This window comes from Hyperoodon ampullatus (assembly GCF_949752795.1).
Source record: "Hyperoodon ampullatus genome assembly, chromosome: 4".
Taxonomy (NCBI): domain Eukaryota; kingdom Metazoa; phylum Chordata; class Mammalia; order Artiodactyla; family Ziphiidae; genus Hyperoodon; species Hyperoodon ampullatus.
In genome coordinates, this window is record NC_136917.1 from 170,922,515 (window position 1) to 170,948,445 (window position 25,931).

The 25,931-nt window shown below is 47.1% G+C and overlaps 1 protein-coding gene across 1 annotated transcript; it reads right to left on the bottom strand.

The window, feature by feature from the left end:
* Positions 1–248: 248 nt before the first annotated feature.
* SRD5A1 (steroid 5 alpha-reductase 1) lies at positions 249–25,424 on the bottom strand (the record flags this gene model as incomplete). The annotated part of the gene is made up of 5 exons (XM_079703973.1): positions 249–400; positions 7,549–7,699; positions 9,404–9,505; positions 13,000–13,166; positions 25,150–25,424. 5 exons carry the CDS (start codon positions 25,422–25,424, stop codon positions 334–336), a joined length of 762 nt encoding a protein of 253 aa, XP_079560099.1. The 3' UTR covers positions 249–333.
* Positions 25,425–25,931: the final 507 nt, after the last annotated feature.

Consider the following 25,931-nt stretch of genomic DNA (forward strand, 5'->3'; position numbering starts at 1 on the left):
TGCTGTAGGGAGTTGTGCAAGGGCTAGAGAATGTTTTGGTCCAAAGAGGCAAAGAAATGAGAAGAGGGTCAAGCTGCATTTACAGAGCTCCAGATCCGTGACCTGGTATGCAGCGTCATACTTCCACCTGCCATTTCAGTTTGATTAGACTGCTATCAGGTAGCTTACACATTTGCTACTGTTATTAGATAGTTTATCATTTACACAATCCTAGAGCACATCTTGAAAAAGGTGAAGGAGCAGAAAAATTACAGACTTAAATCCATTTATATCATGCTGAGAGAAACATGGTCGACAAGCTTCAAGTAGAAGGTAACCCTACTGACAACGAACTTAAAACAAAAATGGAATCATAATTTTTCTGAATTTTGGATAGTCTTCAAATTTCTCATGGTACCACCTGAAATAAGACAAAAAAAATACATCAAAAAAACCTTAATTTTCTCACTGAAACATTTAACAGTTGCTAACAAAACGGACAATATTTCTCATCATAAAGGGATACTGAGCTTTTTAGAAGTAGTAACAAAAATTCTGGCATCTCAGACACATAGCTTGACTTTGTCTGTATCATGAATAAACATGTCAGACTGTACAGCATGATTCACGAAGATGTGACTCATATAATTCACCTTTATATTGGCAGGAAAAATTACAGGCATGTGATAAACACGCAGATCAGGATACTGGGGTGCTATCTTTGCAGATCCTGGGAAGCAGGCTGACTGGGGGAGGGGAGAGGAACCACGTAGGTGTATCCTGAATATCTCTTAGTTACCCCGAGAGTTTTCTCCAGTTCCCAGAAGAGAACTACTGCTCCAGACCCAGGGTCTGTGGCAGGGGCACGCAGCTACATGCCAGGTGACCCTCAAACAAACCTAGGAACACGTGACATGCGTTGTTCATAATTCGGCCCTGCACTCAAACAGGTATTTTCAGCTTTGATATAAATTAAATCAACAAAGGCACACTCATTTGTTGTGGGGTACTAGCCCGTTGGGAAGGGTGGCAGCTAGGTGGGTGGAGAAAAAGATTAAAAATAATTTGACACAATGGAGAAATAGGCAGAAAAAGCCTTTCCATAAGTACAAAAGAGTGCTAAACAGACTAAAAACAATGATGGAAAATAATTAGCTATTGTAGAGAACAAACGTATGGATACCAAGGGGGGAAAATGGTGGGGGCGTGGGGGTTGGATGAATTGGGAGGTTTGGATTGACATATACACACTAATATGTGTAAAATGGGTACCTAATAAGAACCTGCTGGATAAAAAAATAAATAAAATAAAATTCAAAAAAAAATTAGCTCATTTGTTAAGATGGCAGAAACATGAAAACAACAACCTGAAAGTGAGTCAACAAAATCCTGTCAATTTTAGATCAACTCAACACTGTCATCCACAAATACAGAATTACAACATAGCGGATACCATGGTGGTCTCATGCGCTGTTCTGTATTCCCCAAAAGCACATGATGAGAAACACCCACAGAAGCTGGTCACTGGACCTCAGATCAAGCAGCACCTCCCCTGACATGAGGCCACAGTAACAACAGACTTTTCCAGATCAGTGATATGTGTGGAGACAAGAAGGGCTACGGGCAGCAGAGGTGCCAAGAATGTGTACAGTCCACATATTTACTCACGTCAGCCTGTGCTACGGTCTGAATGTGACCTCCGCAAAAGTCATGTGAAGGACCTAACGCCCGAGGCAACGATAGCATTAGGAGGCGAGGCCTTTGGGAGGTCATGAGGTCACGAGGGTGCAGCCTCAAGGATGGAATTAGTGCCTTGATTAAAGAGGTCCCCCCGGCTCCTTCTGTCCTTGAGGTTACAGCGAGAAAGCAACCCAGAAAGGGGCCTTTCCCAGACTGCCAGTACTGGCACCCAGATCTCCAATTTCCAACCTCCAGAACTCTGAGAAATAATCGTTTGTTGTTTATAAGGCCCTGGGTTACAGCATGTTTGTGACAGCAGCCTGAACAGATGAAGACAGCCCGCTCGGGATCCAGGACACGGACCAGCAGCCAGTTCCTAAGAGCCTCCCACGGGGCCGCTTTGTGGACGGCACGCTAGGAGCGCAGGAGGCGAGCCCCTGTCCTGAAACTGCCCGGGGACCTGGGACACCGGCCTCAGATGGGCAAGAGTGAAGGCGGCAGCCCAAAGACAGCAAGAACAGGACAGGAGCTGCCGCCCACGCCCTCGGGTAGGCTCCAGGCGCTGTGCAGCCACCCAGGAAACTTCTCATTTGTTTCAACACTGAGACCACAAACCCACCTCAAGAAAACATACTTTAAAGGGCTTCCCCAGTGGTCCAGTGGTTAGGACTCTGTGCTTCCACTGCAGGGGGCATGGGTTTGATCCCTGGTCAGGGAACTAATAAGATCCCACATGCCACGCGGCCAAAAAGAAAAAAGTACTTTAAGTATGTGTGTATGTATAGATACTTTTAAAAGCACAAGCAGCATATTTCTATTACTTTTCTCATTCATGTTTCTACCCCTAGAATCAAAGCTTATGTGACACTGACCAGGGCTGGATACCAATTTTTTGTCTTGATTTTATTACTGTGGAGACTGAACTAACATCTCATTTCCTTTCTGTTGAATGCAAAATAAACCCTAACCATTTGTGTGTTTCGGGCTCAGAAAGAGCTTTGTGTTTGTGAACACAGGGACGGGTCACTGACAGTTGAGTAAACACTTTCCAAGCATTCACAAATCACGGTTATGCACCCAAGTGTCATGAAATAGGCTGTGACAAGATGGCAGCATGTCATATTCGTGTGGGTCTTTTTAAAAAAAACATTGTGTCATCAACCAGTGTCTTGAAGACACATTGAGTTCATTTTTAAAAATGACATTAAAGTTAACAAATAGATAAGCATGCAATAATTTATTTCAACAGAGTCTGCCCTCAAAGACTGTGCTTGAGGCCGGCCCCAACCTCCAGTGCCCGGGTGTGAACGAGCACACGCCTGAGTTCATTCTCACACAGTTGTGAAATCATGGGCAGCCACACCCTGGCCCCATCCAACAAGCATGGCTGCTGGAGGCTGGCAGGGAAGAAAACGGTGAGAAAACGTGCCCCCCTTAACCATTCCTTGAAATTTGGCTCTCAAACCTGAATATCTGTTAGCTACTCGGAACAGGTGACCCTAAGTTTCTGATCTACAGATTTAATTATCCATATAACAATCATTTATGGATTTAAATACTTCACGTCTACCTGTTTCAGAGAGAAGCTCCTTGTAATAAAATATGGCTTTAGGAACATTGTCAGTAAGTCAAATAGTGCAAGGACTAGTCCCAGGGATTGTTTCCTTTTGGAAGCAATTTATCTGATGGTTTCATTAGTTGGGTTGACTGGATTTAAAAAAAAAAAAAAAAAAAAGGTAGGCTTTATTTTGTCCTCAGCTTGTAAATCTAACATTTCTGAACATACTTCCACTGAACCGGATTAATTGTTCAGCAATTAAAATTGCTTTCACAATGACATCAATTTAAACAGCAAATGAATGAAAAAGAGCCCTTTCAACCCGTGAATCTGCAAAGAACACCTCTGGGTTTTCTTTACAGAGACTTTCATTTGGAAAATAGGATTATTTTCTATTTCTGTCTGTGTCACACTGCAGCCCTGAGAGGGATTTTCCTGTGCCCTGTTTTCATCTGAGAAAACGTCTTTACGATTGACCTAGTGTGTGCTTGTTCAGTCTTCCTCTGTTTCACTTTCTTAAAATGTCAGGATTATCTCTTTTGCTTTTATTATTAGAAACCAACCAATATTCACTTTTTAATATCTAATATAACAAATGGACAGGAATAGCATCTCCCCCATGGCCATGAGAAGGTGGTCTTAGGCTCCTGCACTGGGCTGTGTGGGGGAGGTGCTGGTGCTGAGGTGGGGGAGGAGGGGGAGGGGGAGGGGAAGAAGGAGGGGAAGGAGAGGGGGAGGGGAGAAGAAGGGGGAGGGGAGGGAAGGGGAGGGAAGAAGAGGGGAGAGAGGAAGTGGAGAAGAAAGGGGGAGGGGAGGGAAGGGGAGGAGGGGGAGGGAGAGAGGGAAGGGGGAGGGGAGGAGAGGGGAGAGGGGGAGGGGAGAAGAAGGGGGAGGGGAGGGAAGGGGAGGAGGGGGAGGGGGAGAGGGAAGGGGGAGGGAAGGAGAGGGGAGAGGGGGAGGGGAGAAGAGGGGGAGGGGAGGGAAGGGGAGGGAAGAAGAGGGGAGAGAGGGAGGGGAGAAGGGGGAGGGGAGGGAAGGGGAGGGAAGAAGAGGGGAGAGAGGGAGGGGAGAAGAAAGGGGGAGGGGAGGGAAGGAGAGGAGGGGGAGGGGGAGGGGAGAAGAAGGGGGAGGGGAGGGAAGGGGAGGGAAGAAGAGGGGAGAGAGGGAGGGGAGAAGAAAGGGGGAGGGGAGGGAAGGAGAGGAGGGGGAGGGGGAGGGGAGGGAAGGGGAGGGAAGAAGAGGGGAGAGAGGAAGGGGAGAAGAAAGGGGGAGGGGGAGGGAGATGCGGACAGGACGGGGAGGGGAAGGAAGAGGAAGAGGAGAGGAAGGTGGAGGAGGGGAGGGAGGGCAGGAGGGGGAGGGGAAGATAGCTGGCAGCTGTTGTCACTGCTGTTACATGAACCTCGTTTTGCTTTATTCGTTTTCTAGGACGTTGTTAGATACTTTTATTCTCAAGTGACAATAACATATTATTTCAGCCAGGCCTGCTGAGAGTATGAATCTCTCTGGCTCTGAGAAAAGTGTTTCATAGGCATGAGATCTGGGGAAATCATCTAGCAGAGGAGAAAACTGAGGCCCTCAGACTCACTGCCTTTGCTTACGGCCCCATGGACTGTAAATCATGGAAGGGCTGGGGTGTTGGTTCCTCAGGGCTGTTATAAAAAAGAGCCACAAACCCAGGGCTTGAAACCACAGCATTTATGCCTGGCGGCCAGAAGCCTGCAGTCCGGGTATGGTAGGGCCACTGCTCCCTCCCAGGCTCCAGACGCACAGGCCAGCGGCCGTGGCTCATGGGCCCAGCCGCTCCGCGGCATGTGGGATCTTCCCGGACCGGGGCACGAACCCACGTCCCCTGCATCGGCAGGTGGACTCCCAACCACTGCGCCACCGGGGAAGCCCGGGAGGGGCTTTCTGAAACAGGAGGGAAAGAGGCAGGGCACAACCTTTGAAAGAATGACACAGCCCGAGGACATGACATAAACTGATTGGAGCCAAGATGGCAGACAAGTCGACTTTTTCCACTAGACCTCGAGCCTCAGTGTCAGCAAGCTCACGTTAGCACGCTGAATGACACACCCACAGGCGCCATGACAGTTCCCAGACAGGCCATAAGGATCCCAAAGTGGGCGGTGGCCCAATTCCTGGAAATCCCCGCCCCTTCCTGCAACAGCTGGAACACTCCTCCCCCTCATTAGCCTATGAAATGACCCGCTCCCATACCCTGGTGCCTCTCTCACTTTCTGACTTGGCCCACACTCTGTCTGTGGAGTGTGTTTCTCTCTGAATAAATCCACTTCTTACCTATCACTTTGTCTCTCACTGAATTCATTCTGCGATGAGACATCAAGAATCTGAGCTTCATGTAAGTCCTGAAACCCAGTGTGTGATCTCATTTGGAAGACTGTGGGTTTGGGCCGGGTTCGAGTCCCGGCCACGTGGGTTCAAGTCCTAATCTGGGCTTCCGCCGGGTTTGAGTTCCGGCACGTGGGTTTAAGTCCCAGTCTGAGGTGTACGGTTTCACTTCCAGCCTTTCCCAGCTTCCGGCAGCCTCTGGGGTTCCTTGGTTTGTGGCTGCATCACTGCCACGTTCTTGGCCTTCAGCTTCCCCGTGTCTGTCTGCATGCAGCCGTCGCTTCTTTTGCGTGCATGTCTGTGTCCAAGCGTCTCCTCTTCATAAGGACACCAGTCCTACTGGACTAGGGCCTGACTCCAGGGTGACCTCATCTGAACTAAGCCCGTCTACACAGACCCTGTTCCTGGGGTTAGGACTCAATCCAACCCTAGACGGCAAATCATTCCTGAACGTCTGTGCGTTGGTGCCACTTCTGACGCTGTAACCCCTTTCCTGAGCCCTCGCTGGCACGGGCTTCCTTCCCACCCCGGTCTTCACAGCAGCTCCGCGATATACATGGGTCCTGGCTTTGTGGCCCTCCTCCCCTCACTGGCAGGAGGGAAGATCACCAGCTCACCAGCGCAGGGGGCACTTCAAAGAACAGAGGTGCTGCTCTCAGGATCTCAATAACTCTCACGCTTTTCTGTAATGTCTTCAACTATTAGCTAAACAGGTATTTTTAGCTCTTCCTCATTACCTCCAATAATAATCCTCTGTGTCTTTAAATACATGGTGAGCCTGGGAAATAAACCCAGGACTTCGGACTCTAAGAAGTCTGTGTTTCCCACTGCACCGTGACATCATCTACGCTTCTGCTGGCCTTCCAGCTCTGTCCTGTTCCCCAAAGAGATGGCAAAGTCCGTGAAGCAGGACAATGATATACATTTTTTTTTTTTTCGGTACGCGGGCCTCTCACTGTTGTGGCCTCTCCCGTTGCGGAGCACAGGCTCCGGACGCGCAGGCTCAGCGGCCATGGCTCACGGGTCCAGCTGCTCCGCGGCATGTGGGATCTTCCCAGACCCGGGCATGAACCCGTGTCCCCTGCATCGGCAGGCGGACTCTCAACCACTGCGCCACCAGGGAAGCCCGATATACATTTTTTGATGCCTCTGTGTCAGCAGCCCTGGAGATTAGGATGGAATGTTTCTGAGTGAATGAAGCCAGGGAAACAGAGCAGCGTCCTCTCAAGCTCAGAGGACACGAGCTGTCCATGTGGGCGTTGGGGAACCAGCCACGCCAAACTTCCAGCATTGCTGTGGCATCAGGGGACTGTCCCAATGCTCAGATGGTCTGCGAGCTCTCCAGTCTCAGCGACACGTGACTTCCACCCTGTCTGAGCCTGAGCCTCAGTTTCCCCACCTGTTAGATGGGGAAGATGCCCTTCAAGCTCACTTCAGCTTTAACATACTTCGTTTTCTATGTTGTTGGTCAAGTGGATCACAGACCCTTTTGGGGATCTGATAAAGGCCTCACACTCTGGAAAACAATGTGACTTTGGGGTGTGGTATCCCAGGAGTCCATCAGGGACCCTGCACAGTGGGATGCCCTTGTGGGAAGGGGCTCTGCCAGGGCCAGATGCTGATGCTTCCAAGTGCAGCTGCCCGAGGGCCTGCTGCCCGGTCAGCGTCCCCTGTTGTCATCGGCGAGTCCATGTCAGACCCTGAATCCCCCTGCCTGACATTCAACTTGACCACCGAGTCCAGCAGCAGACATTCAAAGAGGCTCAGAGCAGGGTGGTGCAAATGATGTGGCTGACGCATACCTGACGATTACAGCTGGGCTATTCTTCAGACATTTGCGTGGTTCCATGCTCGTTTAGCTAAAGCCTGGTCTAAACTGGGATTTGGCAAATTGATATGAACGTTTCAAAAATCTAACGTGCAAATTGCTCTACCAAGGTCGGAGGACAAATTAGAAATAAAAGTGTTTTCAAACGTACTGGTGATGCTGCTGAGCTCTGGTGAACAGGACACAGAAGGTGAACAGAGCAAAAGCCCAGCCTTGGATGGACCAGCTGGCGAGGGCGTAGCCACACCACTCGACGACCTCTCCAAAGTAGTTGGCTGCAGTGATGTATTCAAACAAGCCCCCTAGAAGAAAACAGAGACCCAGCAGTGCGTTTACTATGAAACAGTGCCTAATGAAATCCTGACTTAAGAGATACCAGTGGATACTTCCTCGGAGAACGTACAAAGCAACTCTGGGGAAATACAACCTTTACAGAATTTTCATCCATGAGACACATCTAACATGACCGTTTTTACCGTTTCATATCACAACTTCAGGTAGTAAGTACACGCCTGTATCAATACCTATCTGTGTGTCTGACTCTAAAATGCTACGGTTTTAACACACTTCAATATATCACCTCACTGGTTAATGAATCAAGCTGACAAAACTTAAACAAGGATGGGGAACACAGGCTAACAGTTCATGAACCAACTTGATAAAATGGACCTATAGGGACCCCTAGACAAAGAGCTGAAGAAAATAAGAATTTTCAAGGACAGACTCATTCATTCACTCCTCAAATCTTCACAGATTCATCAAGTCTGCATGACAGGCCAGACCTTTCTCAAAGCACGTGGGGTGCTGTGTGGACCAGACCCCTCCCCCAACATCTGGGCCATTACACCCCAGGGAGGGGGGGGCACCCAAGGGGCCGAGCAGGGCGCGGGGGCCTGGGAGTCATCGGGCCGGAGGGCAGAGCTGCACACTCCAAGGGTAACCCCAGGGCCACAGTTTAAGTCATCTGAGCTTTACAGGGTTTTTTGGTCATTTGTTCTGCTGTTATTCCTGTATGGTTTCCAGGAAGAGAAGCTGAAAGATTCCAAACTAAGTGCTGCTGTGTACTTCTCACTCTCACTCTAGTTTTAGTTTTACCTACTGATTTTTAAAGAAAATTTTCAGAAGCTCTATTGTTTTCCAGCTTGTATCTATGTTATACTTTTTAAAGTATATGGCTCCTTTGCTCACAATTTCAATCCCTTTTTAATTTTTTTAATATTTAAGTATTCACTTCACAACTTGTGTCTATGAGTTCTAAGATCTGAGATCGCTCACGTTCGTGAAGCTCTTGTTCATGGTGCCCAACTCCTCATGGGCTCTGCGACTTCTGACTGTGGCCCTTATTCTGTGGTGTGTGGTCTGCTGGGCTCTCGGAGGCCTGAGTTGAAGGCAGGTTCCTTGGGGATCTCGGCTTGCGTTGGCCACAGGCATGAGCGCACCACCCCCAGGAATACATGGATCCTAATTCACAGCTGGACGTTTTTCAGACCAGGCACGTGGCACGAATTTGGGCCACAAAACCAGCAGGAGGGTCAGCTAGTGGTCGCAGATTAAAACAAGATGCACTCTGGACTCTAGCACTCACTTAGATTCTGCCCTCTGATGATCACTTGCTTTCTTGGTACCACATTGATGCAGTTAAATTTTTCACCCAACATTTTAAATTGTTTTCGGAGGGAGGGTCAATCAAGGTATCGATTCTATTCTGTGGCTAGAAAGGAAGTACTGGGCACCCCTCGTAGACCACAAATTCCTACGGATCTCTCTTTCCAAACACAGATATAACTAGAGCTTCCTTTCTGCTTAATAAGCGTTCGCTTAGAATTGCTTCTTCTATCATTTTAACAAAACAGTAATCAGCCACTGTTAGGAACAATAACGGTGACTCACACTGAAAACCTGCAGCTAAAAACTACTGCACTTTAGTTACGCGATCTGGCAAAACTAAAACAGCAAAGCATCATTCAATAAAATTTTAGAATAAGTTCCCCATTTTCGGTACATACCCCTTGGTATTTTATATCCAGTCTCCCCTGGTTTCCTGAGGTTCCTTAGGACATGATCTGAATGGAGGTTTATCAGCATGCCTAACAACCACAAGACAAAACCTAAAGAAAATAAGATAGAAAGAAAATAAAAGATTCAAGAGTATTATGGTTAATAGACTACAAAGTTTACAAACCCAAGGCTGAATGAAGGGTATTATTGCCCTTCACATTATCATTATTGGTATAACATATTAGCCATGACTGATAGCAAAAATCATTGTATATAATAAATATTATGCTTTATTTAGAAAGATGACTTATAAGCACTGCTCTAGGCCTCCCAGATAGGGCTTTGCTTTTCTAATAATACTATTAAATTATCTAATCTACTTAAGATAGCTTGACCTGATGGCCACAATCTATGTTTTTAGGATGACTGGTATGATTAGAAATTGGACTTATGACTAAGGCACAAGGCTCTTTTCTAGGAAGAGGTATGACCATTGTCAGTGGGTCAGCCCACAAAGTTTATTTGTCCTCTCAAACACTGTCTGAAGCACGACGCCACCTCTGGCCCCTCTGTTTGGCAGAAGAGGAGACCGGAAATCCCAGCGCGTGCTTTACCATGACTGGCTGCATTCAGGCCCCTTCAGGGGGCGGTTCTGAGGAGCTAATCTCTGGTCCTCTTCTCTTCTTTCTGTATAACCTCATTTGAACAATTTAACGCACATCCGTGGCCTCCCCCACCCCTGATTTCCTGCTCATTCATCAGTTGGTGTTCCTGGGTCTGTTCGTCCACCTCATCTCCCAACTAAATCTTCAACTGCCAGCTGTCCAGCTCTGAGTAGATATTCCACAGCATCTGAACATTTTCTCTCCAATTCTTCAAGGCCTTCAGAGGTTTCTCATCACTTAAAGGAGACTTATCAGTATCATATCAATTAATTCCAACAAGAAAAGGCAAAATGTCAAAATAGTGTTTGATAAAAGGAATAACTTCATTTCATAAAAAGAGTTAATTTGAGGGCTTCCCTGGTGGCACAGTGGTTGAGAGTCCGCCTGCCGATGCAGGGGACACGGGTTCGTGACCCAGTCCGGGAGGATCCCACATGCCGCAGAGCGGCTGGGCCCGTGAGCCATGGCCGCTGAGCCTGTGCGTCTGGAGCCTGTGCTCCGCAATAGGAGAGGCCACAACAGTGAGAGGCCCGCATACCACACACACACACACACAAAAAGTTAATTTGATTATTCTGAGATATTTACAAAATGTGAAAGGCAGATGGTGCTTAATGGTGGTATTCAATTCAATTTCAAAGAAACGTACACTTGGAGTAACATTATTAGTTATTCATCAGTTACCCCACTGGCATTAAATAGTTTTCCACAGTTAGAACAGGGACATACAAATCATGTTCAGGTCTACAGTAAGACTTTCAAGATTTCTTCCTATTGATTTCACTAGGCAGCTTCCTTTCTAAACAGTTTGTACCAAATTGTCTAATACGTTTTGTAAGTCACTTATTGGATCCATCAATTTATGGCTGACTCACTACCTTCTTTGAATTTCACTATGTCACTTCTAGGTGATTTGGCCTCCCATTTGATGTTCCAGAAAGCATCACGTTCTCAAAATTCCATGCTTCCTTTACTTGTCTTCTAAGAGACAAGCCCCCTCTATTGCCTAGGTTCGTAGGAAAACTAATATTTGTGCTTATCTGAACTAAACATTTACTTCCATGCTTAGGAATCATAAAATCTTTGTATAAATTCTTTTAGCTTAACCACTCTTACTCCTCCGGGAAACTTTTTGTTCAGACTTTATTACTATTGATACTTGCTTAACCTTTTCATAATAACTATTGTAAGTATAATTAATTATGTGATTTCTAAAATTATTCATGTAATTACAAAAGCTATAAACTTTATGAAATGAATATACTATCAAAAAAGTAACCCAGTTTGTTTCTCAGTTGGCATATTTCCTCATTTTCAATTACTTCTGTTCAATCATAGAGAAGTCAAGAAGTCTGTATACCATTTATTGATGTCTTAAATTTTAGACCAATTTCAAAGGCACCTGCAGATAACATGGTCTATCTATAGAGCTCCTTTAAATGACATTGAAATTCACAGACCAAAGGATTCTTTTGTTTTGTTGTTCATCAAAAGTTCAAACCATTCATCATAAAAACGATTCCCATGAGAATCTCAAATAAACATTTAAAACCTTTATCTTTTAGTTTAGAAAACAATCCCCTTTCTCTGTCCCTCATTGCCTTTTGTGGGCCAGTGTGATGACCTGGTTTAAACCACCACTCTGCTGTTACTCGATTTAGATCTGGGGCCAGCTGCTTAACCATATGACCTTTCTTTCTCCTGTGAAAAGGACCTAACTTTTGCCCTTTTCGGAACCTCGGAGAGGGAGAAGCATGGGTACAGCTCCTGGCAGATGGCCAAGCCTGTCCTGTCTCCTTCTGAGAGTCGTGGCAGAAGAAAATCAGACCGTCAGGGAGCAGCTACATCAAGATGGTATCTGGGGGCAGGGTGCGAACAAAACCATTTAGTCCGGTGTTTCACGGAGGCACAGACTTGTGGAGCTAGAAAAGGCTCTTGAAAATGTTCGCATCCGTCCCCCCTTTGATAGATGAGGAAGCAGATCCCTTGTCGTCACAGTTCTCAGGTTTGATGAGGACTCTGCTCTGGGAGCAAAATTTTAATTCACAGAAAAAAATATGACCGAGAAATGTGAAACCGCTTCGTCGACAACAAAGTACTACGCAAATGTTCGTTTTCTCTAGTATGACAAATTCATACACATGGAGAAAAAGCCAGATGAAACGTCAGGTCACTTTATGTACTTTAGGGTGAAGGGCTCTGGGGCCGTTTGAGAATTTGATGGACCAACTGCAGATTCTTAGCATGCTACCTTGGGGGTAAGCTATACCTGAATGCGCTAGAATGTCTAAACGTTGGGAGGGTAAACATATAGAAGAAGACAAGAGCTCCCAAATCACGTAGTTTTAACCTCCTTGCAAATATTTTTGATGGCTAATGTTCTATCATTTTTGTTCAGAACTTGTAAGGTTATAATTAGAACTTGAAAATGTACAGTACATTCATTGACCAAAATAAAAGAAAATTCAAAAACCTCACAAACCTCAAAGTTTAAAGTCAGTATAACCATAAAAGTCAAATTACCTTGTTGGAAGATGACCCAGTCTGACTTTCTCTTGCTTTCCAGAAGAAACCGTAGGAGGTTTAACGACTGTCTTAGATTACACAGTCAATTAGTGCCCAAATGAACTCACTCTCCATCCACTGCTCACTCTGCTGGAGCTGGTTGCTATTTTTAGTCTCACCTTAAGAACTGGTATTTGTGCTTTCAGTGCTTGAGTGGGCAAGGGTGACAGGCACCTGCATCATCTCCTGCTACTGATGCGGCGCTGGGACAGCCTGACCCTCCCTCCCGCCAGTGCTTGGCCCCCTGCTAGGTCACGGACCTACGCAGACTCTCTGTTCTCTCAAGAACTGTGCGTTTTCTAACTGGACACTACTGGAAGGTGAGCACCGAAGTTATGATTAGGAGGATGCAGTGCATCACTAAGGACACTCACCTGTTAGAAATCGGGGGTCAGTGAGCCAGTTGTCAGCATATACCGCATACTGGCTCAAGTATCTGCTCTGCAAGTAGCCATTATAGGTGCAGAATATGAATGCCAGTATAAAGGTGTACAATGGCATGGGCTTTCCTCCTCGGATCAAAAATGGGAAAATCAAGGCCCTTCGGAAAAAAGAAACATTATATATATATATATATTTTTTTTTTTTTAAAGCAACAACGATAAAGAATCTAATTTCTGCAATTCTACTTTAAGTGTCTTGGGTTTTTAATCCTGCTTTTTGTACCAAAGTCATTCTTAGTAATACTTGCCCAGAGTACTACATCTGTTAAAAGCAGCATTTCTAGTTAAAGAATTAACCCGTGTTTCAATAATGGACACGACTGTGCACAAACTCAGGATTCCAACTGTACAGAATGTGAAACAGACACACTGAATGAGAGAGACTGAAGGCTTCGACAGGCTCTCAAAATTCCCACCACCCTAAAACCAGTAACTCGTTCTAGTCTGAGCACTACGAGCTGGGGACCACCGTCACGTTGTCCACCACCATCACAATGGCTCTCATTCCCTGAGTGCCCATCACAGTCAGGCCTCCCAGCTACCTGCACAGGAGACAGTGTTACGCACAGTTGACAGAGGACACGATTAAGACTCAGAGTGGTTAAGTAATCTGCTCAAGGCCACAGGGCTAGAGAGTGGCTGAGTTTCAGTGTAAACCTGGGCAATTTGACTGTCATGTTCTTAGGTTATATCACGCTGGTGTAGGGGCACATTACTAAAAATTTAAAGAGGGAAAATACAAGGACAAGAAACTTGAAATGTATGAAGAAGACAGGATGCAAAATTTTATTGTGTTTGAATTTTCTCTTTAAAATCAGTGTGTAATACATTTAAAGAAGGGACATCAGTACCTAACCTACAGCCCTTACGAGGATAATAAGAAACTATTTTCACCAACTTATGTCAATACATTTGACAACGTGGATGAAATAGACAAAATTCTTAAAAGACAAAGGTGACCAAAACTGACCCAAGAAGAAAGTGACAACTTGAAGCCCTCTGTCAGGGAAAGGAATTGTTGTACAACAGTTCTGTATCCAGACTGTGGCGAGGACTACACAACTTAATCCAATCACCAAAACTGATCAAACTATAGACTTAAAATGAGTGAATTTTATTTATGTAAATTATAGCTTCAAACAAGGAAACATGTAAACACTTATTGTTTCCATGTTGGCCATCTACTCTAGAGTAAAAAGTAATTGATTGTTAATTGTAATAGTAATAGCACGAGAATAGTACTATAATGTTGGCTATGCATCCTCAAGGGATTCTCTCCCCAACAGTCTCACTCAGCATCTTGGGAGAGCTTTCACATGAATCACAAGCAGCCTTCAAGGTTCTCATCTTGTTCATGACACGTCCCCCAAAGAAGACCTTATTCAAATTTAGGGCAAAGCATCCATTTGGTTATGACATCATCAGTGAAGTAGAGATTTACCTGGAAACTATAGTGTTGACAAGCCCCTCAAAAAGAACAGGGAATCTCAGCCATTTCTCTCTGCCTTGGGAAAACATGATTCCTATCTGGCAGACAGTTGGTACAGTGGGCTGGCACTGGGGATGCAGGTTAACTGCAAACACTCACACTGCAAGATCAGGACTTGGTCTTGATTGGGGGTAAGTGTGCACATCTTGGACTGGCGTAGGCTCCCTTAAAAACAGGCAGGGATTCTGACATGCTGTGATTGGGCACTGTTGTCAAGGTGCCTTTCTGCCTCTCCCTCTTTCTCAGCCAGGTAGGGGCCCTTGTGTGAGACCCAGAGAAAACGGTCGATGGCAGAATACAAATACAGGGTTCTCACCCTGTCCCCGAGTGCCCAGACTGCAGAAGTACCATGAGTGAGCAGCCCCGTTTCCACAGTCAGCGTAGGGGATTCTCTAGCCGTGGGAAAGTAGAAAGGGGACAGTATGGTGGGAAAGTTAGGAAAAAACTCCTTGGGGAGTTATGGTCTCAAGGAAATTTCCAGGAGGGAAATCAGAGGACTGAACTGAGAAAGCGTTAGAATTCCAAGTTTGGAGAAACACGGAAAAAAAGGAGAGAGAGCGGGATATAAGACTTGTGGGAGAGGCAGGAGTTGGACTTGGTTTAGAAAGATGCCTGTGAACATGTAGAATGCTCCGTTCCTGAAAGACTGGGACTGTTGACCTGAACGGAACATGCTGAGTTCAACACAGGCTAGTAGAAACGCAGGGTCAGACAGTGGAGGGAAAAACAGTAAGCTTGGAATAGGAAAACCAGGTACTAAAAAATGGTGGGAGGCAAACTTCTAGGCTAGATGTCACAAATTTCTAGATTATAGATGTATGAAGTGTTGAAGAAGCAGCTCTGAGGAAACATTCTGCAAAGGTGGTAGACGTTTCTGTACAGCAAACTTTTGATGGATTTCTCCCAATCCGGTTTCAAGTTCAGGGCTGAATTCTGAACTGGCAAACGTTGGCCAGCACACTGTAAAGGTGAAACCCAAACCTCTCTTTTGTTTTGCCTTCACAAATGTTCCTCATCTGTCACTCATGTTCTATGCCTGTGATATCAACGTGAGTCTGGATCAGGTGTCAGCCAACACAGCCCCTGGGACAAATCCTGTCCGTCACCTGTTTTTTACGGTCTGTGAGCTAAGAATGCTTTTTACATCTTTAAATATTGGGGATAGGGGAATCAAAAGAATATTTCATGACGTGTGAAAATTATATGAAATTCAAATCTCAGTGTCCATAAATGAAGCAGTACTGGAACATGACCATGGTCCTCTGTTTACACGTTGCCTGCGCAGAGTTCAGGAGCTGTGAAAGAACCTGTACGTGGCCATCTTATCACTTTGCACTGCTGCTTGGTGTGCTCGCTGCCCAGCACCGTGATGCAGTGACCTGAGTACCAAGCACAGCACTGGGCTGTTTATGACCAGTGCATACCCATCCTGTCAGAACAAGAAAAGTTGATGGCCTCTTCGTGCTTTGAAGGTACAGTGGAGTGTGGGCTATTTTGTTACTTCATCAGATGGCAAGGCATTCTTTGGGATGCAATGCCACTATAGCTGTGCCAGGAGAATATAACAGAGGTCCCCACTACCAGGCTGAGCCATCACCACAATGTCCCCAACTCCCAGGAAAGCAACAATCAAAAAAATCAGAGAATTTAAAACAGCACTCCATGACAGAATTTCTTTACAAAAGAAATGAAGATGAGGCTACGGACCCACAGGCAGCTACCAAGCAGTTCATTTTGTTAGCCAAGCAAGGAAAACCATATGCCAATGGTGAGGCAATTAATCGCAGCAGCCAAAGAAACATGTCCAGGGAATATAAACTTGTTGTACATTATCATTAGCCTTTTGGGGAGAACAGCGCTTGAGGAGTTAGGACACCAGGAGAGACGTCTACAGTTAAAAAGTGAGGCAGAAGATGCAGCATGTGAGCATCCTTGGCTCTTGTTGTGTCCACGGACCTGGATGCTATTGCTTAGCTGTTTATTCTAGGGCTCAGTGCCGAAGCTGGAGTGACTGCAGGCTCAGGCTCTCTAAACAGTCTGCGTGGAACAACTAAAGGTGAGGATACTTCCAAAGAGGCTGAGGAAACACTAGTTCAGGACAGCCTAAAGTGGAATCAGCTAGGATGTTATTACTCATGGTGGCAAAAATGTGTGGGACACACAGATAAATTACAAATTTACAAAGCTTGTGAAAATGTAAGGTGTTTAAAGCTATGCCATCAGGTACTCGGCAAAACAAACAAAATCTATTGTGTGTGACTGAATCAGTAGTGTCAACAATGCATGTGACATTCCCTCCATGGACCTGACCACTATTTTGAGCTCAAGACAAATTTTCTCATTGAGAATAATTGCTCTCAACCACTACTATTGAGTTGTTTTCTTTTTACTAAATTTATTTATTTATTTATTTTTGGCTGCGTTGGGTCTTTGTTGCTGCGCGTGGGCTTCTCCTTGCGGTGGCTTCTCTTGCTGCGGAGCATGGGCTCTAGGTGTGCAGGCTTCAGTAGTTGTGGCTCGCGGGCTCTACAGCGCAGGCTCAGTAGTTGTGGCGCAGGGGCTTAGCTGCTCCGTGGCATGCGGGATCTTCCCGGACCAGGGCTCGAACCCGTGTCCCCTGCATTGGCAGGCAGATTCTTAACCACTGTGCCACCGGGGAAGCCCAGTATTACTGAGTTTTTAAGGGTTTGGAAATTAGCTTTTGCTGCAGGCTCGATTCACCTTCTTAGTGAATCCACCTAAAACTGTAGGACAAAAATCACTTAGTGCAAAATTTACACTGTGTTAGTTATTTCAATGACAACTGACACTGTCTGAATCACAAGTCATGTCAGACTGCTCTCTATATTAATACTTTCCATGCTGTTAAAATTAACAGCAGCAGCAAGATCTACTTTCTCACATCAATGTGCAGTGGACACACTTTCTAAGCCCAGACTAATTCTACCAGTGCTTCTCAAACCTTGGTGTCCATACTTCAAAATCCACTTAGCTGTGTAATCGAGGAGCTGCCACCTGATATTCAATCGGAAGATATTAATCTACAATGTCATGACCCACTAAAAGGCAGATATCAAGAGAGAAGAATGCAATAGAATTTCATGGGACTTCCTTGGTGGCTCAGTGGTTAAGAATCCACCTGCTAATGCAGGGGACATGGGTTCAAGCCCTGGTCCGGGAAGATCCCACATGCCATGGAGCAACTAAGCTCATGCGCCACAACTACTGAGCCTGTGCTCTAGAGTCTGCGAGCCACAACTACTGAGCCTGCGTGCCACAACTACTGAAGTCCACATGCCTAGAGCCTGTGCTCCACAACAGAAGCCACCGCAATGAGAAGCCCGTGCACCGCACCGAAGAGTAGCCCCCGCTCGCCGCAACTAGAGAAAGCCCGCGTGCAGCAACGAAGACCCAATGCAGCCATAAGTAAATAAATACATTTATAAAATAAAGTTTAAAAATATTTCACAAAAGGCTTTCAAGCCAGGGTTGTGCTAAATTAAAATCATAAACTTGTGGACTGATATGAATATTTGGCAGGACATACCTGCGTGAAAGGACATTTTCAAGATAAACTGTCCTCGCGGTAAGAGGTAGACACTTACAAGAGATTATGATAAGAAGGCGCCCTAACCCTGATGTCCAATTAAGTTAAATGTTATTCCTCAACAACAAAAAAGGAACCCCATTCTTCTCATTACACCTGTATTACCAAAATTGCACTACGGTATCATATTTCAAATTCTGTCAATACAACTTTCGTGAAATCTTGTTTTCTCTTTTGTTATAAGTTCCTACACCATGTACCTTATTTTGTCCGTTGGCCCAGAAAGCGTAACATATGCACTATCTGGCCCTTTCCCGAAAAGTTCAGAGCCCTTGGTCTAGATTAAAACAGGAGATCTAACCTAGAGCCATCACTTTGATTTTCTTAGAAAACACTCCTGCCTGTGGCCCCGGCATTTGGACTTCAGGCAGCCACTGAGTCCCGGGGCTCACTGTGGCTTGGTGGCTGGCAGGGACTGCACACCTGTGTCCTGTTACCTGACCAGGCAGGAGAGGTGCACTGACTTCTGCTCCTATGCATGCCCTGGGGGGAACTTGGGGAAGACAGTCATAAGGGACCTGGGGAGAGGATTTACCTCTTTGGTCTCACGTGAAGGTCAGTAAAGGGGCAACGACTGGAAACAGGGCCTTATAAAGGCTGACACAGGCCTCTTCTGTTGCTCTCGGCTCTCTGCCCTTGGAGGGGACAGCAGTGACCCTGATGCCCACAGGCCTGGCCATGAAACCATCGAAGTCAGAACAAGCTATGCGGAGCAATGCCACCTATGCCTGCAGACCTCTAGGACTGCCTCTGAGGACATGCCGGCCAGGGTCTTCAGGGGCCAGATGTCCAAATGCGACATGCCTTCCAGAGGGGAAGGCTCTGTCTCCTCTTGGCATCTTTTCGATTATTTTTCTCTTTTGGGTTATTCCCTTTAGCTTTACATCTTTTCCTTGAAAATCCATGCAGCTGTTGTCAGCAGTGTTTTCCTTTGACTTGGGCCAATCAGGAACCAGAATGGGAGCAAGGAGTGGTGGCTTCTGGGCATGGCTTTCATCTGAGTCTTCATCCAGACTTTGGAGGGGCAAGAGCAGCTCAAGGATTGCCGTGGACCCCAGCTGTTTATCATGGTGAAGGATCCAGGCTCAGACAGTAAGGAAGGCAGGTACACCTGCTGGATGGAAACAGCACCAGTCACACGCCAGGGTCTGGGACCCAGGCCACCTTGGTTACAACAGACACTCATCTTCAAAAGCTCTTCTCAGACATCGCCTCATCTTCACACTCACCTATGGGAAATGAATACCACCCCTCTTTAAAAAAAATGGTATTAAGTCAGAGGTTGAAAATTCCTTAAAATAGAAATAATCTTTTGAGAAACTATGAAGCACTTGGACTTAAAAGTATTTTATTTAGGTACTGGGTTATAAAGCCATTTCCTCTTCTGGATACACAGTAGCCAGGTCCCAAGGAGCTAGGAAGAATTCTGTTTCCTGCATCATCAGAAGCAGATGTGGGATTGAATTTGACACTTTGTTCCTCATTGTGTTACAGTTTCCTTATTTTATTTTCTTTCTGTTCCATGTAAAGAAAGAATATGTACTTTCCATCAAATTGTTTTTATTATCCAGGGAAACTTACAAAAGTTTGTGTTTGTAGGACAATCAGGAATGCAGGGAATGTTTGATGACTGGATGAACCAAAAGCCCTGAGATGCCGGAAACTCCGTGGGGTTTGATGCTCAGGGCAGTCTGCCACCTGTTTACGTTTTGGGTGAGTTTCCATGCTTAGAAAGCATAAAAGTGCTTCTTGTAGTTCCTGATAAAAATGTTCCCAATAATTCCTAATCCTATACAACATTTTTTTTTATACTTTCAGAACTGTTACTATTTACCCTATTTAACAGATCAGGACCCAGAGGCTCAGAGGAATACGGTGCCCTGGGTGATGGAGAGAGACAGTAGGCTAGGAAGAAGCAGGCTCCGAGGCAATGTCCCAGGTGTGCCATCCAACACATCGCAAGGTGGTGGCGAGAAACAGGACCAGGCAGGGCTGGCTCTGTCTATCCACTCTGTGGCACATTGGTCTTTAGAAGTCATCTTTAGTAAGTATTTCTAGTAGGCCAGTATAATACTTATGTTAAGTGACAGAAGTGGGATATAAGGTTTTATGCGTGTTTATATGTGTTATCTTTACTGCTTAGAAAAAAAAAGGTAATCAAAAACTTATTAAAGACAGTGAAGGAGATGGGAAAGAGATATGCCAAAATATCGTCAGTGTTATCTCTGGGTGATGGAACTATAGGTGGTTTTTATTTTCTTCCTTCAATTCCTCCACGTTTTCTAAGTTTTCTACAGGAGCGCGCACCTCAGTTGTAGGTTCTTTTGCATGCAATACGCACACATGTACTTTAAGTCCTGGAACCTAATGCATTCAGAACAGACCTGATGAGTGAGAGGGAGAAATCTGATTTCTTGGGCTGAAGACTTGCAGTTGCTTATTGGAAAAGGCTCAGAGAGAATCAGGCAAAATTAATAAAGCAAACCACAAATTTTTCCTTAAATTTTTTCCTGAATTTTAAGGAAACAAGGAAGTGTCCTATTAGCACCCATGAAGGAAAATGGATGACAGAAAAGATCAAAGTCCCCAGAGCTAGCCCACATTTCTACTCACTGCAAAGTAGCGCCCAGAGACCCAAGCTTCTCATCCTCCCAAGCAGCTCTCACATGGCTTCTTGAACCACTCAAGCCAGTAGGGTTAATGCCTACACGAAACCCAAGTAACTGGCAAATAACCACTGCGCCCATCTGCTGGAAAGACTCAAGCGAAAGCATTCCTTTCAAAGGTCAACATGCCGGCAACCATGTGGAATGACAATTCTTTAATCGTTGAAAGTTAAGATTTCAAGTTTTGGGCTCCCAGACACAAGCTCCATGACTGCTTAATTTGCATAGTGAAGTATAAGAATTCTCTCTTAAAATGTTTTCCCAATTGCAATAACAGCACTGCAGTTTTCTTGCAACGGGAAATAACGCAATCATTCAGCAAATGATTTGACTCTGGAAATGGAAGCAGTTGGACATCATCTCCTAGGACAGCCTATAGTGTCGCCCACCCAAGTTTGGGAACACTAAGTAACCAACTTGGTGATCTGGCAGTAATTTAGGTAATGGTAGATTTAACCATTTTTAAATGTTTACAACTGAGAGTGGTTGTTGATTTTAATATTTGACTGTCTTACTTTTTTCTCCACAATTTGACATCATTGAAAGCTACAGCACTTCCTAGATTTGGATCAGTTCCCTTTGCTTTTCTTTCCTTCTGTAAAAGACTCTTTCCCGGTGGTGATTAAACTGCAGTAAAGCTACATACTTAAATAAGCACTTGGCTCTTTCAAGGCAAGGTGACAGACACAATGAATACTTTACTTTCTGTCATTCTACACTTTGACATAAAAGTTTTCCTTTTCTCAAATTATTTGAATCCACAAGCCAAGGGCCAAGGATTTGGTGTGCCCTTCACCCCCTCCAGTCCTCTGCTGTGTTTTAATGTTATACATGCTTTATGACACAGTTAAAAGAGAGGCTGGGCCAGGCTCTCCCCAGACCATCAACAGGCCCCAGCAGGAGGAACGACGAGCCTGAAGTAGGTGAGGTGCTTTGAGGCATTGCAATCAAGGATGACAACAGAATCAAGGTGCCACAAGGTCACAGATCTGGGTGAGCACAGACCTTGGGGTGGGTGTTTGAAAGTCTGCATACTTGGGGGGGGGTGTTTGGCACCCTTCCTCTGTGGCCTCAGGGTGACTGGGGCCCCAGTGGTAAAAAAACAACTCAGCGCTCAAGTGGGACTTTGGTTTGTAACTATTGCTAAACAGATGAGCTGGTAAGAAATATAATCAGTGACTCACTCACTCACTGCTGAATGGAAAGGGAAAATCTGTGACACAGGTACCCTGGGTTCGGGTCATATTGAATCTCCGCATGGCTGGACAGAAAGCAGCAGAACACAAGGTGAGACGGGGTTGAGGGAGCCACACCTGGGCTTCTGACAAATGCAGAGCAGCTCTCAGTTGACTTGAGAACAGGCAACTGCCCATTTCCGGCATACACTTGCCTCAGGTGAGCAGGCGAGAGGTCGGACACGCCCCTCCCCCCACAAAACCAAGGGCGGTGTGAGAAGATGCGGTGGTGCCCTTGGGAACTTAGAAGCCCGTGACCAACAGGAGGTGACCTCAGTGCAGACAGGATGCAAAGGCCGCCGGCCGCTGGCGGGACAACCATGTGGTTTGCCATAGATTAAAAAAACCTTCCTACGAGGACTTCCCTGGTGGTCCAGCGGTTAAGACTCCATGCTTCCACTGCAGGGGGCATGGGTTCGATCCCTGGTCAGGGAACTAAGATCCCACATGTCACACAGTGTGGCCGAAAAATAAAAAAAAAAAAGTTACTACAAACATCCTTCACCATCCCTGGGGAGCTGGTCAGGGCCCTGGTGTGTTCTGTCCCACAGCTGTCCCCTCCTGCCCTCCTAGGCAGGCCTTCCCTCCCATCCCTGGCTCTCGTGCCCCAAAGATCCTGTTGATTCTCCAGTCTGTCCTGTATTCACTGACTCAAGAGAACATCTCAACTCTGTACACCCAACGGTGAGTAGAATGCCAAATACATCCAACAATCCGTAGTCAGTGTGTGCCGAACGAAGACATGAAAACACACAGGCAAACACCCCTTCCCACAGACCACGGGAAGCCTCCTTCTGGCTTCAGTCCTCAAGAGGCTCAGGCTCTCCTAGGGCGGGGCCCCGCCTCCCTCCTGTGTCAGCCCACGTCTTAGCACAGGGCCTCGGCACACGTCTGCCAAGTTCTGGAAGTTGCTGCCCACTCGGTCTCGTGTCTCCCAAGCATGTCCCATGGTTTGTGTTTCTCCCGCCACTAGCCTGACTCAGGCTTGGATTCACCTGTGTCCCTTCTTACTGTCTTGTCTGGTCTACAGAGCCCTGACAAATGAGGGGCTGAGGAAACAGCTTCTGGGTCAAGGAGTTCAGTGGTTTGGAACAAGCGCTCAATGTGGTTTGCACTTCCGTTCTCGTCCAAGTGCTCACCGACTTAGGTCAAATGACCGTTTAATAAATTAGTTGCTTGGGTAGAATGGAAGATGTTTATCTTTTCTATTTGGAAAAACTTAAATGCCCCCAAACCACATGGGCTATGTGTATAGTAACATGAACGACTTGGGGAAAGAAAAATAGCCCAGCAGTTTAAAAAACGACACGTGACCCGGCAAATCCTTTGGAGCAGTTTTTGAAGCCACTGGTCTAGAAACCGAGGAGGGGGGCAGGGTGTTAGTCCCGGCGATCGCTCATCCAACAACCTTGGATGAAACACCTGAACTCTGTGGCTCCGTGGCCTCATCTGTATGAAAGGATCTATTCCAGTTCTATCTGTAGAAGCGACTTCGGCCCTCTGGGAGGCTGCATCCAGTCTCCCACTAGAGTGAGCCCCGATGCAATTACACATGACACCTTACGTCAAAAAGCTTCAACTCCAGGCTTTCAGACAAAGCTCCCTTCACATCTTTCCAATGCCTTCAATGTCTTCAGATTTTTTTCTTGGCACCTGAAGCTGGCTGCAGCGTGCACAAATGTCACGCAGAGTGTGTACGCGGATATGCCCATTTGCATGGTGATATAAAGTGGTGTTATTTGTCACCATTGAGCATTCAGATTTCCCAGAACCTCACAAGCACTTTATAGAGTTGCCTTTACTATTTAATACACATGCGAATCCCACTGGTGGGTAGCTGGTACCATAGCTATGCCAATTTAATTGATGGGGCAATCTGCTGCAGAGCAGCTTAATAACTTACCTCACCAGTCACCAGTGATGCGGTTGAGATAACACCTAGCAGTCTGACTCCAGAGCTTGCTTTTAGTTGTGCCAAAAACAGACAGACACAGGTTCTGGCATATTTATGGAGAAATGTATGTAGTCATGAGAATTCTATTGATATGCAAATTGCAGTAATGCTCAATCCCATTACAGAACCTCCATGAGTCTGGTAACAACTTTGCTTACTAGAATTCTCTAGGAGTGCCAGAAACAGGGCACCCAGAAAGCCTTGTGGAACACTGACTCTGCCCACTTCCAGTGCCTGCTTAAAAGCAGATGGGGACACAGCTGTGTCAGGGACTCAAGAGAGGCTTAGAGACACCCACACCTCCTTCCTGTCCCACTTTATGAAGTGGGCATAGTGGGGTGGGACCCACGATCACAGAGGTCAAGTAACCTGCCCAAGTTCACAGGGCAGGTGAACCCAGGTCTTTCGCATGCAGGGAACGCCCTTTTTAACTTGGCAGCCTTTTGAAGTCTGAATACACATTTTCAAATTCTGATTTTAAACTTTTGTCCAGCCATTTGGTTTAGCGGTGTAAAAGCCAAAACCTAAGAGCTGGAGAAAGTCGCAACTTATTACGAGACCCGAACAGTTCAGACACAGCCATTGAGCATTCTTGACAAAAACGAAACACTTGGAAGTCAATGTAAAGACCTTATGTGTGTTTAAGGTTATTTCTTGGAAAGCCACTTCCACAGGTGCGGGGGCCCTTGCGTAATGTGGAGGTGAAAGTCTCTGAACGTGATCCATTCAAGCCCATACAGTCCGTGCATTGTAAAGGGGAAGTCACAAGGAGTTTGAGGAAACCAGGCTCCCAAGTTGCAGGTGACCATTTGGCTGGGGGAAGAGAGCTCCTCCACCCACAGCAAAGGGCCCAAAGTGGAACTAGAAAAGTAGAAAGAGGATGCTGGGAGAGGGATCAGAGGCGCAAGGAGAGGGCGCCAGGCCCTGCTGCACAGGCGGAGGGAGCCAGCCTGGGGTGGCAGGGAGAGGGCAGGGCACCAGAGGTGGCAGGGAGAAGGGGGCGCACTAGGGGTGGCAGGGAGAGTGCAGCGCATCAGGGGTGGCAGGGAGAGTGCAGCGCATCAGGGGTGGCAGGGAGAGTGCAGCGCATCAGGGGTGGCAGGGAGAGGCGCGGGGCCGCCCGCCCTCACCTTTGCGCGTAGTGGACGAGGAACATGGTCAGGAGGATGCAGTTGGGCCAGCGATTGAGGCGCTCGGCAGGCGCGCACGCGAGAAGCGGCACCGCCAGCGAGGGCAGCTCCTGCACCGCCCAAGCGGCCCGCGCCGGCAGCCGAAATGCGGAGCGCGGCGACGCGTAGCGCCCGTAGGGCGAGCCCACCAGCTTCAGCAGCACGTAGCACAGGAAGCCCAGGGCGCACTCCAGGTAGGCGAGCGCGTCCAGCAGGAACCGCTCGGCCAGCTCCATTGTGGGGGACGGCAGGCGTGCTCCATGGCCCGGCAGCCGCGACGCGCCACATATAGGGCGGCGGCGGGGGCGGCGGGAGGCGCGGTTACCTGAGGTCGGGGCCCGCTGTCAAAATCCGGGGCCGGGATCCACGCCGCCCTGGCGGCCAGGAAGCAGTGGGTACGCTGACCCCGCCTGTTCCACCAGTCCAAGGGGCGCGCCGCGGACTGGGCGGGAGGCGGGTCTGCCACTCGCCCCGCCCACAAGCTAGAGCCCTGCCCACTCCGGGCCCGCTTCGCCCCCCGTCGCCTTGGTGCGCACGCGTGACCTCGGGCTGTCCGCATCTCCGCCTGAGCCCGCGCGGAAACCCAGGCCCTCGGCCAGCAGGCGTCTCTCGGCCTGCTCTCTGGAGCCACTTTCCCACTCAGGGCTGTCCCCGGCTCCTCCTGCTCGTCGTTTTGTGGGAGCACGGGTCGCGGCGCTCTGGCTTGTTTCCTGAAGGGTCCTGCAGGTCCGGGAGAGGCGCAG